This window comes from Peromyscus californicus, unplaced genomic scaffold (assembly GCF_007827085.1).
Source record: "Peromyscus californicus insignis strain IS unplaced genomic scaffold, ASM782708v3 Scaffold_16__1_contigs__length_79575227, whole genome shotgun sequence".
Taxonomy (NCBI): Eukaryota; Metazoa; Chordata; class Mammalia; order Rodentia; family Cricetidae; genus Peromyscus; species Peromyscus californicus.
The window spans coordinates 9,929,421-9,941,389 of NW_026294458.1; the positions used below are offsets into that span (position 1 = coordinate 9,929,421).

At 46.5% G+C, this 11,969-nt stretch overlaps 1 protein-coding gene across 1 annotated transcript; it reads right to left on the minus strand.

Moving 5' to 3' along the window:
- Window positions 1-1,628: 1,628 nt before the first annotated feature.
- On the minus strand, window positions 1,629-11,464 carry Rtp4 (receptor transporter protein 4). The gene is given in 3 exon segments (XM_052739739.1): window positions 1,629-2,888; window positions 2,890-2,983; window positions 10,944-11,464. Coding segments are annotated over 3 exon segments (1,155 nt in total). The 5' UTR covers window positions 11,102-11,464; the 3' UTR covers window positions 1,629-1,985.
- Between the last annotated feature and the right edge of the window lie 505 nt (window positions 11,465-11,969).

An 11,969-nucleotide genomic window follows, 5' to 3' on the forward strand; every position in this document is an offset into this window, starting at 1 on the left:
GGAGTAGGAAGAATCAGGGCAATGTATCATCTATATTCCAAGTAACATAATGATTACTAAGAAACTACCAGAAGCACTTGGGAGGCAGAGGCAGGTGGATCTCTGTGAGTTCGAGGCCAGCCTGGTCTACAGAGTGAGATCCAGGACAGGCACCAAAACTATACAGAGAAACCCTGTCTCAAAAAAAAAAAAAAAAAAAAAAACCAAACAAATAAATGAATAAACAAATAAATAAATTGAAGGTGATAAGTGCTGTGGGATGTTCTCTATGCTGTGAATGTATTGCTATGATTGATAGATAAATAAAATGCTGATTGCCCAGGAGCCAGGCAATCCAAGTATTGGCAAGACTAGCAGAGAGGAGAATTGAGGAAACAGGAAGGTGGAGTCAGGGAGAGACACGGCCAGCCACAGTGAGGAGAAGCATGATGAAAGATACCAGTAAGCCATGAGCCACGTGGCAACTTATAGATTAATAGAAATGGGTTAATTTAAGATATAAGAACAGCTAGCAAGAAGCCTGAGCCATTAGGCCATACAGTTTGTAAATAATATATGTCTCTGTGTGTTTACTTGGGTCTGAGAGCCGTGGGAGCCAGGCAGGAACAGGATAACTTCAGCTACAGATAAGCTTAGTGACTTAGACAGGAAGGTCTGATATACTGATGAACTGGTTCTTAAACCTGGTAATACAGCAAAGGCAGTGTGGCATCCACACAGAAACATCTAACAGACAGATGGAAGTGGGTGAAAGTTGCAGTGTTATGTCATGGAATCTCAGATTGGCGGACCACCTTATGGTTCTGGACAACCAGCATCATCCTCACTATGCTAACATCATGTTAATGGTTGCAACAGCAAAAGGCTCAGCTTGTAAAAGTGCCTGCAACCAAGCCTGACGTGAGTTCAGTCTCCAGAACTCCCAGAACTCATGTGACGGACAGAGAAAACTGGCTCCAGAGAGTTCTCCTCTAACCTCTACATGTGCCCTGTGGCATGATGCATACAAACACACACACACACACACACACACACACACACACACACACGGAGAGGAGAGAGAGAGAGAGAGAGAGAGAGAGAGAGAGAGAGAGAGAGAGATGTATGTACACAAACACTAAAAATAAATATGATTAAAACTTGAAGTCACATGGTGGCAGGCTCCAAGGAAAGGCCCATTTCTATATCTGCTTGAGCTTCCAGAAGCTCATCTCTACCCTTTTTGGCAAGCCCTTCCTTCACATATTAATCTATGTGCTACCCCAAGGCTCATGGCTTTTACCTCTATCCTATTTTGCATCTGGCTGGCAACTCTTTAGGCTCCGCCTTCTTCATCCCAGCATCCTTAGTTTGGTTGTCCCACCTATACTTCCTGCCTGGCTACCTGCCAGTCAGCTCTTTATTAACCAATGAGAGTAATACATATTTACAGTGTACAGCACCATGTTCTAAAGATTTTGTCACCTCCCATGGCACCATCACTCAGAGATCAAGCCTTCAACAGTGAGCTTTTGGTGGACCTTGATTAAAAAAGATAGAAAAGGACCTTTTTGTTATTATTTATCCCAAGAAAGCAAGGCAATTTACCTCAAGATCTTTTAATTAAATATGTCTACAAAATCCATTCTTCCAAAAACTATAGCACAGTCACCAGTTCTAGAGGGGCGGATAAAGGCATTTTTGGTGGGGGAGCATTATTCAGTCTATCACACTAAATTTACAATACTCATGACCATTAGTTCTTGTCAAGATTTAATGAATATAGCTTGATAACAAGTAAGTGAGCAAGCAAATTGAGAGTGTTCAGCGATTTAATACAGATTTGTTTTGGGGTCCATTATGTTTTTGTCATTTCAGAGCATGTCCAGGAAACCATGTTTACTCTACATACTTGGCCTTGCTTGATCTCAAATCAATTCACTGTCATGTTAAAATGACACCCATATTATTGATAACCATAGCATGAAAACAAGATGATAAGCCTATTATTTAAAGAGTCGGCGAATAAAGGTAAGTGCAGCAAGAGAGAAAACCATTAACAGCTCTGTGTAACTGGTCTCTCTGTGTTCCTCAAAATGCCTATTCTCAACATACATATTCCTAGTCTGAGGTAAAGAACTGTGGCTCTTTGGTGTGGAAGAACTGTGGCTCTTTGGTGGGGGAGAACTGTGACTCTTTGGTGGGGAAGAACTGTGGCTCTTTGGTGGGGGAGAACTGTGGCTCATTGTTAGGGAAGAACTGGGGCTCATTTTTAGGCAAGAACTGTAGCTCATTGGTGTGGAAGAACTGTGGCTCATTGGTGTGGAAGAACTGTGGCTCTTTGGTGTGGAAGAACTGTGGCTCTTTGGTGGGGAAGAACTGTGGCTCTTTGGTGTGGAAGAACTGTGGCTCTTTGGTGTGGAAGAACTGTGGCTCTTTGGTGGGGAAGAACTGTGGCTCTTTGGTGTGGAAGAACTGTGGCTCTTTGGTGGGGGAGAACTGTGGCTCTTTGGTGTGGAAGAACTGTGGCTCTTTGGTGTGGAAGAACTGTGGCTCATTGTTAGGGAAGAACTGGGGCTCATTTTTAGGCAAGAACTGTGGCTCTTTGGTTGGGAAGATGGGTATTTGGGCAGATTTGCTTCATATGCAAAGGAACACCCTCCATGGTAGCCCAGAGTGCATGCCTCACAATTGGCTGTGTCATGGGGTCTATTCAAAAGCACCTTCTCAAGAGGTTTCTCATTTGAAGTTGATGGTTTCTTCTTAAAGCCATGACCATAGTATTTCTGCAGAATATAATTAATTAGGTTCTCCATAATCCTTCCGATGCTCTCTGTGAAGAACTCAGGATTCTCAAATTGAGACTTAGAACACTTCTGGCACCTCTGACCGAAGATCCTCATGAGTACCCCGGCCCTGAGATTTCCCTGGCTCCCGGTACATGTGGCACAGGATCTTCACTTGAGCAGAAATCCACCATCTGTTACATATGGAGCACTGGAACCTGTAGGCAGAACAAAGAAGCCCATTGTGTCTTTAGCTGACCATTGACCTGAGAGGAAATGGTCAGCTAAGGGATTCTAGGAATCCCCTTCATACGGTGTTGAGTGACCTGGTCACAAATAAGCAAGAACCAAAGTCACTGTGTTTTAGATGCTTTCCTGTTACTACTGAATCTTCCTATTTGATAATAAAAGATTCTCTGGAAGTCTTAAAAGGAAGAGAATTTGCAAGGTGGTGATGGTGTCTGTCTTTAATCCCAGCACTTGGAAGGCAGAGCAGGTGGATCTCTGTAAATTTGAGGCCATCCTGATCTACAAAATGAGTTCCAGGACTGTCAGAGCTGTTACACAAAGAAATCTTGTCTCAATAAATAAATAAATAAATAATAAAAAGGAAGAGAATTGTTACTACATGCGTGAACCTTTCTTCATCATTATGACAACACAAAACCCCTATAAAGCACCTATTTTAAGACAGACAACACTGATGCCTTTCAGTGTTACCTCCCTTTATCTGTAGGTCATTCCTCACAGGTATTATTGAGCCCCTTATCAGTAAGAAAAGTGAATAAGAAAATGTATATAAGAATTGCTTGAGATATACAGGGCAAGTGAGAGAGGGTTGTTTTCTCAGCCTAGGCCACTGAAACCAACCTTATTCATCTACCTATGACAGAGCATCACCTCTGATGAGCAATGTGACTAATCTTAGAAACAGATTAACGTGGAAATGTATATCTGAGGGATCATATGGGGTGGAACACAGTATGCTTGAGGTAGGTCAAGGGTGGGCAGGCCGCAGGACCGACGAGGAAATAGAGCTGAGGGTTCTAGGGGCCCTAGAAAAGGCCCCGGGGTTCTAGAGACAGAGGGTTTGTCATCCCAGACCAGCCATTCTTACTCTCCTGACAAGGTAAGGACAGCTGATTCCTACAGCCTGGAGCTGGCTTGGGACTACAGGGAGGGCAGCCAGTAAAGAAGGGTTCATTCCTCAGACACTCTCTGACCTGGGTTTTAGCCTTCTCTCTTTATCCACAGGTTTTCTGTAAAGTGATATGCAACATGGCTGCTTGATCGTAGTTGATTCTTAAGAACTAGCACCGAGCAGGGGTCAGGCAAGGAGATTTGCTGCAGCCCATAGGGGATGGTCAGGATTAGCACAGGAGACTGTTTGGCTGGAACCTCCTGCTCACTCCTGCTTGATCCAGAAAGCCCCACTTGTCTCCCAAAACCACACCCTCTCAGAGATACTCCAACAAAGAAAAGGCACCAAAGAGCTCAGTTCCACATTCTTTGTGGCTGTAGCAGCTCCTCCTCTGAAGTTGCCAGCAGCCCAAGTCCCTCAGCTTTTGACCACACTTGAGCACAAACCCAGCTTGTAGCAGACACATCATCACCTCTGGCCTACATGCTATATAAGCTCCTTGCTTCATTTCAGGGGCATGACTTCTCTGGCCCGATCTCTGGGACTGGAAGACTCACCCAGGAGTTGCTTTGCTCAAATATACCTGTTCTTTTATTTATTTGTTTGTTTGTTTGTTTATGTGTTTATTTATGTGTTTATTTGTTTGTTTGTTTGTTTATTTAATTTGGCTTCATCTGGCTTACTATGTCAGCGAGAATGCTCAAATATACCTGTTCTTTTTTATTTACTTATTTATTTATTTATTTATTTATTTATTTATTTATTTATTTATTATTTATTTTTTATTTATTTAATTTGGCTTCATCTGGCTCACTGTGTCAGCCGAGAAATCTATTATCGAGATACAGAAAACCGATTATCTTGGTGCCAAAAAGCTGGGAGGAGCTGCAGGGTGCACTGGGTCCCCTGGCCACATGGTGGGGACACTCCTCTCCCTTTATCTTTCTCTCTGCTAGATGTGGTCAGCTTTCACCTCTCACCTTGGGGTAAGTCCACCCATTTCCAGCCACTGCCTACGGAAGTACTGGGTACCTCTTCCAGGTCAAGACCTCTCCTGGGTCAAGTACCTCTAGGGTCCCCTGCCAAGGTGTGACTGCACCAGCGCAAGTCCAATCCATTTTTTGGAGCAAAGAAAGTCTTTGTTCTGGGGAGCTTTGCTTTAGGAGACATCCTTCCCAAAGGCTACCCCCAACCCCACCACTTGACCCCAGGCTATCTCAGGTGATGCCTTGCCCTAGTCTTTGGTCTCTGGCACAGGCTTGGAAATGGGCAACATTGAGTCTAAGCCCAATCCTGAGTCACTCCTGGGGTGTCTACTGCAGCATTTACCCAAACTGGGGCTGTCTCATACCATATGCCCCAAACAAATGGTTTGAGCTCCCTCATCCAGGGATTTTGTGCTCAGCACTCACGCCTCTCTCTGTAGCCAATGCTCAGTGGCCCAGGTTTTGTTGGCCAAGGTTGTGGTGGCTCCAAGGGGCCTTTTCACCCAGGGACTGACCCTGACCCTGAACCCCAACTGGGCTGCCTGAGTCACTGGCACCCCCCATCTCTCTTCTTCCTCTTGTCTCTTCCCTGCTCTGTCTGTCTGTCTACCTGCCTCTCTCATATCTCCACTCCGAGATGGCCTTTCGCTCTTTAACTCTTTCAATTCCCCAATAAACTTGGCACTAACTCTGTTGTTCCTGCTGTGTCTCTTAGTGGCATACCTTGGTAAGACCCTTGAAACGTACCCACTTTGCCTTTTTTACTCACTAGGCTCTCCTGGTGTTTGGTCTGGCCATGCTGGGATCCTACCCACCTGCTCCACCCACTCCATCCACAACCAATCCTATCTCCCTATTTGTTTCTGCCTGCTCTTCCACCCTACCATCTGGGTTCCTAACCACCTGCTCTACCTGCCTTGATCCAGCCTACCCAGCAGGAGCCGCAGTCCTGGATACCCACTTCAATTCTCAGTAATCACCAGATATTAGAAAGAAATTTTAAAAGGCTGAGGATGGTCCTTAAATCCCCATACAGGAATTGGTGAAAATGGCATTTAAGGTTTTTAACACCTGAGAGGAGACAGCTGAGTCTTCCTGACAGGCTCAGTTGCAACAAAAGGCTATGCTCCAAGCTCATGCCTTAGCAGCTGCTCTGAGCCCATCAGCATGCCTGCAAAGGGAACAGGGAAAGCCCACAAGGCTCTATCCTGCCTGAGCCCAGCCAAAGTCAACTCCACCAGGGGCCTGCTTCAAATTCAACCAGGAAGGTCATTGGTCCCATTGCTGCCCCAACCCTCAGCTGCCAACAAAGCCATGCCCTGTCTGCTAGCAGCCTGCCCAGTGGAAGCTGGAATGCCCCCATGTGGGTTTGTCCTCTATGCCACACCATGGAGGTCCAGCCCTGCCAGCACAGGCATCTGAGACTCTTCCAGCCTTTGAGCTCCGCAGCCTGGCAGAGGACTGATGGCATCTAGACTCGGAGACTCCCATCACCCTTGCCAGGCCTAGGGTAATGCTCCAGGTAGTGGGTAAGTCCATCACCTTCCTGGTGGACATGGGGCCTACCTTTCTTGACCTCTCACTTGGGTTCCACAATTCCCTCAACCAATTTCTGTCCTGGGGGTGTGTGAGACCCCCTCCTTTCCTCCTAAGACCTTGCCACCCCTGCATATTATTAGTAGTAGTATTGTTTTGTTTTTTGAGACAGGGTTTCTCTGTGTAACAGCCTTAGCTGTCCTAGAACTAGCTCTGTAGACCAGGCTGGCCTTGAACTCACAGATATGCCTGCCTCTGCCTCTCAAGTGCTGGGATTAAAGGCGAGCACCACTACCACCAGGCACTTCCCTGCATTCTTGCAGGATGCTTCTTCACACACTCTTTTCTAGTCATACCTGTTTGTCGGGTACCATTTCTTGGCCATGATATCCTCCGGTACTTTGGGGACACCCTCTTCTTGGCTCCCACACTCTCTTCTGACTCCCATCTTCTTTCCTTAATTGCCTCACAGGACCCTGAAAACCTCCTCCCTGTCCCTTCCTCCTCTGATACTCCCTCCCACTCTTGCCCCGAGGCTGTGGAGGCCTTCTGCTCACCCAGCCTGGTCTCCTAGACCAACCCTTCACAGACCCCCCCAACTCAGCCTCTTTGTTGATGGAAGCTCTCTTATAGACAAATTAGGAAACCACCAGGTGGCTTATATGGTGGTAACTTCTACTGAAACAGTTGAAGCAACTCATCTGCCAATGGAGATCTCTTCACAAAAGGCTAAATTAATCTCCTTGAGTAGAACACTCCAAATAGCTAACATCTACACCAACTCTAAATATGCCTCTTTAATAGCCTATACCTATTCTGTCCTTTGGAAGGAAAGGGGCTTCCTCACTACCAAGGGTTCTCCCATTGTCAATGGACCCCTTATAGCCAAGCTCTTGGAGGCCCTCCAGCTCCCTGCAGAGGTATCCATAATCCACTGCTGGGGACATTAGTTCTCCAAAAACCCCGGGAGTGGCCTCTAGCCCCACTGGATCTACAGGATATATTTTGTTTTTGACACCCTCCTATCAGCCCTGTCATCAATTAGAGAAGAGGGATGAACTCCTGAATAAAGGAGCCACACTGACAAAAGACAGATGGCTCTCCTTAAAAAAACCACCTCATCATCCCAGGATCAGACACTCTAGATCATTTTAGATATCCACCAAATCTTACATAGATCCCAAGGCTTTGTTCCACTTCTTAGAGCCCCTCTTAGATCTTATCTATCTTCAAGCCATATTTTACAGGTCAACTCCTCCTGCCAGACACGTGCCAAGGACAACCTGCAGGGGGCCCTCCAAATATGCCAGCCCTTGCACCAGCTCTGAGGACACCAACCGGGCGAGGACTGGCAGGTTGACTTCACCCACATGCCCACTCATAATAAACTCCATTATCTCCTAACTGTTGTTGACACCTTTACAGGATGGATAGAAGCATTCTCCACCTTCAGGGAAACACCAGATGTGGTGGCTCAGGTACTGCTTGAACACACATCCCTGGGATTGGCAAGACACAGACCATCAAAATGGGCAATGGCCCAGCTTTCACTTCCAGGGTCATCAAGCTTATGTCTGAAGCCCTCAATATCTCCTGGAAACATCACATCCTTCGGGAAAGATTGAGAGGGTCAATGCACTCATCAAACAGCTCACCAAGCTCTCTATTGAACTCAGATTGTTTTGGCCCTCCCTTCTCCCCAGTGCCCTGACCTGCCTCCAGGCCACCCCATGCTCTCCTACAGGCCTAAGCCCTTTTGAGCTCCTTTATGGAAGGCCATTTCTCCTCAACCACTGCCTCTTGACCAGACCCCTCCATTGGTCAGGTACCTACCCTACCTCTCCCTCCTATGGTCCCTTCTCAGTTCACATGCTGACAGCTTTCTCCCTGCCCCCATACCAACAGACTCAACTGCTCCTGAGCCCACCCCACTTTCCCCAGGGGATGGGGTACTCCCCCAAGCAGTTATTTCCTAAGTCTCTAGAGCCCCAGTGGACATGACCCTACACTGTGCTCCTCACCACCCCTTTCAACTGCCAAGTTCCTGGGACATCAGTGCTGTTACCACCTCTCCGGGCTCAAGTCGTCACCTACCCAGGATGTATGATCTGTCCAGCAACTGGGACCCTGCACCCTCTGGTTTTCTAGAATGTCCATTGAGGGGCCATGATGGTCAAGCCTATCTGCTCTTGTGTATTTCTCATTCACCTTTATCCCTTTTGTCTCCTGAGCTATATATATTTTCCCTTAAAATGTTCATGCCTTTTAATTCAAAGCCATAGTCTTTGCTATGACACCAAGGTGTAAATCTGTTGCAGCTGTTTTACAGGCACCTGCATGTTCCTGGGGAAAGAGTTCTGCTACTGTATCATGGAATCTGGCCTGGTGGAAACTAATATCCAGTCACTCCACAAGTTTCTCTGAAGAGTTTTGTCAATACAACCAGCGCACATCTCCATTCCATTCTTTCTGGCAGTCTTCTCTCTTCCCATGGCTAGACCTGTTCATAGGACCAGTGGTAATAATCTATTTTTTTTTCTCCTAGCAACTTGACTTCTCTGCCTCTTCCTGGAATGGATTCCTGAGGTCTCCAGGGTGGCGGTTAACTGAATGCCTCTTCACCCATGCCTCCCACTGAACATAAGCCCACTAACTCCTGACTCCCCCTCCCCACGTTGTCCCATGCCAACAGGAAGTAGCCAGATTTGAACTGGCACCCATATACCCAAAAAGGTCAGGCTATTCGCTGGGACCTCCAGCTCACTTCTGCTTGATCCACAAAGCCCCATTCCTCTCTCTCCAAACCCCAGCCTCTCAGAAAATCTCCAAGAAAGAAAAGGCACCAAAAAGCCCAGTTCCACCTTCTGGATGGCTGCAGTAGCTCCTCCTCTGAAGTGGCCACCAGCTGAAGTCCCCACCTAAAGGGCTCAGCTTTTGAACACACATACTTGTGCACAAACCCAGTTGTGATGGATACGTCATCACCACTTGCCTACAGGCTATATAAGCTACCTGCTTTAGTTTGGGCATGTGACTTCTTCAGAATGATCTCTGGGGCTAGAGAACTCACTGGGGGAGGCTTGCTTTGCTCAAAATAAACCTGTTCTTTTACCTTTTCAGTTCGGCTTGATCTGGCTTACTGCATCAGCAGAGAAACGTACTATTGCATTACAGAAAACTTATTAGGGACTCCCTTAAAATTTGATTCCCCCCCCCCCATTTTTCACTTCCTGGTCACGTCAGGAAATACCATGCTAGGAGTGGAGAAGTCCTTCCCTAGAAGCTTTGGCCCCTGAGTAAAAAAATTCGTATCTCCTGAGAAGGTCAACTCTCACAGATCCCACAACTAAATCTATGTGTTAGAACAGCAATAAAGGCCCATTAAGGGCAAACTCCTTTTTGTCAAGAGAAGAGAATCTCTGGCCTGGGTGGATAACATTCCAGCTGGACCAGCCAAGCACCTGGCCAATTGACCGACCATCCCTAAGAAGACAGGTTCACCTTAAGCCATGCTACAGGGATAAATGGGATGTCCTTTTAATGATATTGTACATTTCTTCCCAGAATTCCTGCTCCTTATGGCTGTAGCTTACAAAACCCAACTCAGCACCTCTCGTTGCCTGGCCGTGTAAGTCTGTCCACTTTTCCAAATTACTCAGGAAAACATAGCTTTTCCTTCCCACCTCTGCTCTAAGCATGCTTTCCGTGACACTGGCCTTATTTACTTGTTCTCTGTATGTCCCACCCCTGCCATGTGGCTGTCTACCACCACACAGCTCCAGGGCAACTTAACTCATAGGGTAGAGCCTTCCGCCCCTTCTCGTTTCTCCTCCGCCAGGCAGCCACCGAGATTTACAGCTTGCCTACCCAGTGGCTTTACTTTGAAACTCTAGTAAAATTGTCCTCAAACTTTCATTTGAGTGTCCTGTCCATTCTAAAATTCTCTTACTGAAGAAATTAAGAATGCAAAGAACGAACCCTACTTCTTCTGGTGTCATTAAGCAACTATAGTAGAGCAACCCAACATTTCTGGTGACATGTTCATGCAGATTTTGTCTCATCTTTTCTATAAACTATAACACTGCTACACGGAAGGCAGAGACAGGTTAAAAACAGCCGTGTCCAAATTGTAGATAAATCCATTTTTCCATTGTATGGATTTTATTATGTTTTCTCTTGATAAGAGGCGTAAGCAACTAGCTCCAGAACCAGGCCTTTTCTGGCTGGGGATCCAGTAGAAGAGAGAAGGAAAGAAAGTGTTGGGAAGAATGTGGAGGCATTCTTCAAGGACTCCAGAAATATTTTTGTAAGGAGACCTGGCAGGACACAAAATCTTCCTATACTAAACAGGGTAGAGGCTTGGAGTCCAGGGGACCCTAACCAGCTCCATGACTGTAAAAGATTGGGGAACCTAGCTAGCCACACTTGTTCTTTCTTTTATGACAGCAAGCTGCCAGTAGTTATTTTGAACTCAGTGGGGTCTTCAGGAGGACCAGCTGCCAAATCCCCACTCACCTGCCAAGTCCTGTCTGCTGGTACTGCCGCCATCCCACGGCCATGACGTTGGGTAAAATGTTCTTATCCAACTGGAACGTCCACTTGGCCCTGGGTTTCTCCTCCTGGATTAGTTCTTGAAACATCTTCTCCCAGGTACTGGGCGCTGAGAAGGACATTTTCAGAGGTGGAAGCTGAGGTCCAGGCTTAGTAAGCAGATGGCCGTCTTGCTCAATTCTGGAAGAAAGAGAAGAAGAAAAAAAAAAAGAACAGTTTCAGTTTCCTGATTCTCTTGGTTTTCATTAACTTTCGGTTTCCATTTCCTGTCTTTAGCTTTTGGTTTCCAAGGTGGGTGGAGCAGTTCTTTGTTGAAAAGGCAGAAGGCAGCACCGAATCCCGCCGCTGTCTTAACAGGCCGTGCTGAAATGCCCGGGTAACCAGCTCTGGTGTGCCTTTCTTTCTTTCTCTTTTCCTTATAATTTTTATTGTAAACAAACCACAAGTGTGGGGATTGAAATAAAGGAGTGCCTAGTGACCGAGACACGGTGCTTATTCCCATGGATGCTACTGGGTGGCCTGGCGGAGATCTGAGCAGAGCTGGAGGTGGTTGTGTCCCCAGTCACCTGATGACCCTGATAAACCCGCACTGCGAGCCCCTAGCAGGGGAATTTTCCTGGTAAAAAAAAAAAACCATTAAGTATGAGTCTTTTCTCTCAGACACTATAAAACTTGTGTTTGCAGTAAAAAATTCAAAGCTTTTTGTCTCCTCCACTTTGTATGCAAATATTTTAACACCCTCCCACCCAGGAAAGTCTTTGTTTATGCAAAGGCCCTGCTACATTTGGGAGCATAGGTAAATTAAGTGGCTGACCCCATCCTGATTTCCTTTCTTCCCTTCACCCAGGTGTTTTTGACACCGGCTCATCTTTAAACTGTGAGGTAAGACCCCATTGGCTGAGGTCTCACCTCACAGTTTAAAGACACAGTCTCCACCTGAGTTAGATGCAAAACCAACTTGCTTCCTGCCCCAGTGTGTTTAGTCCCTGA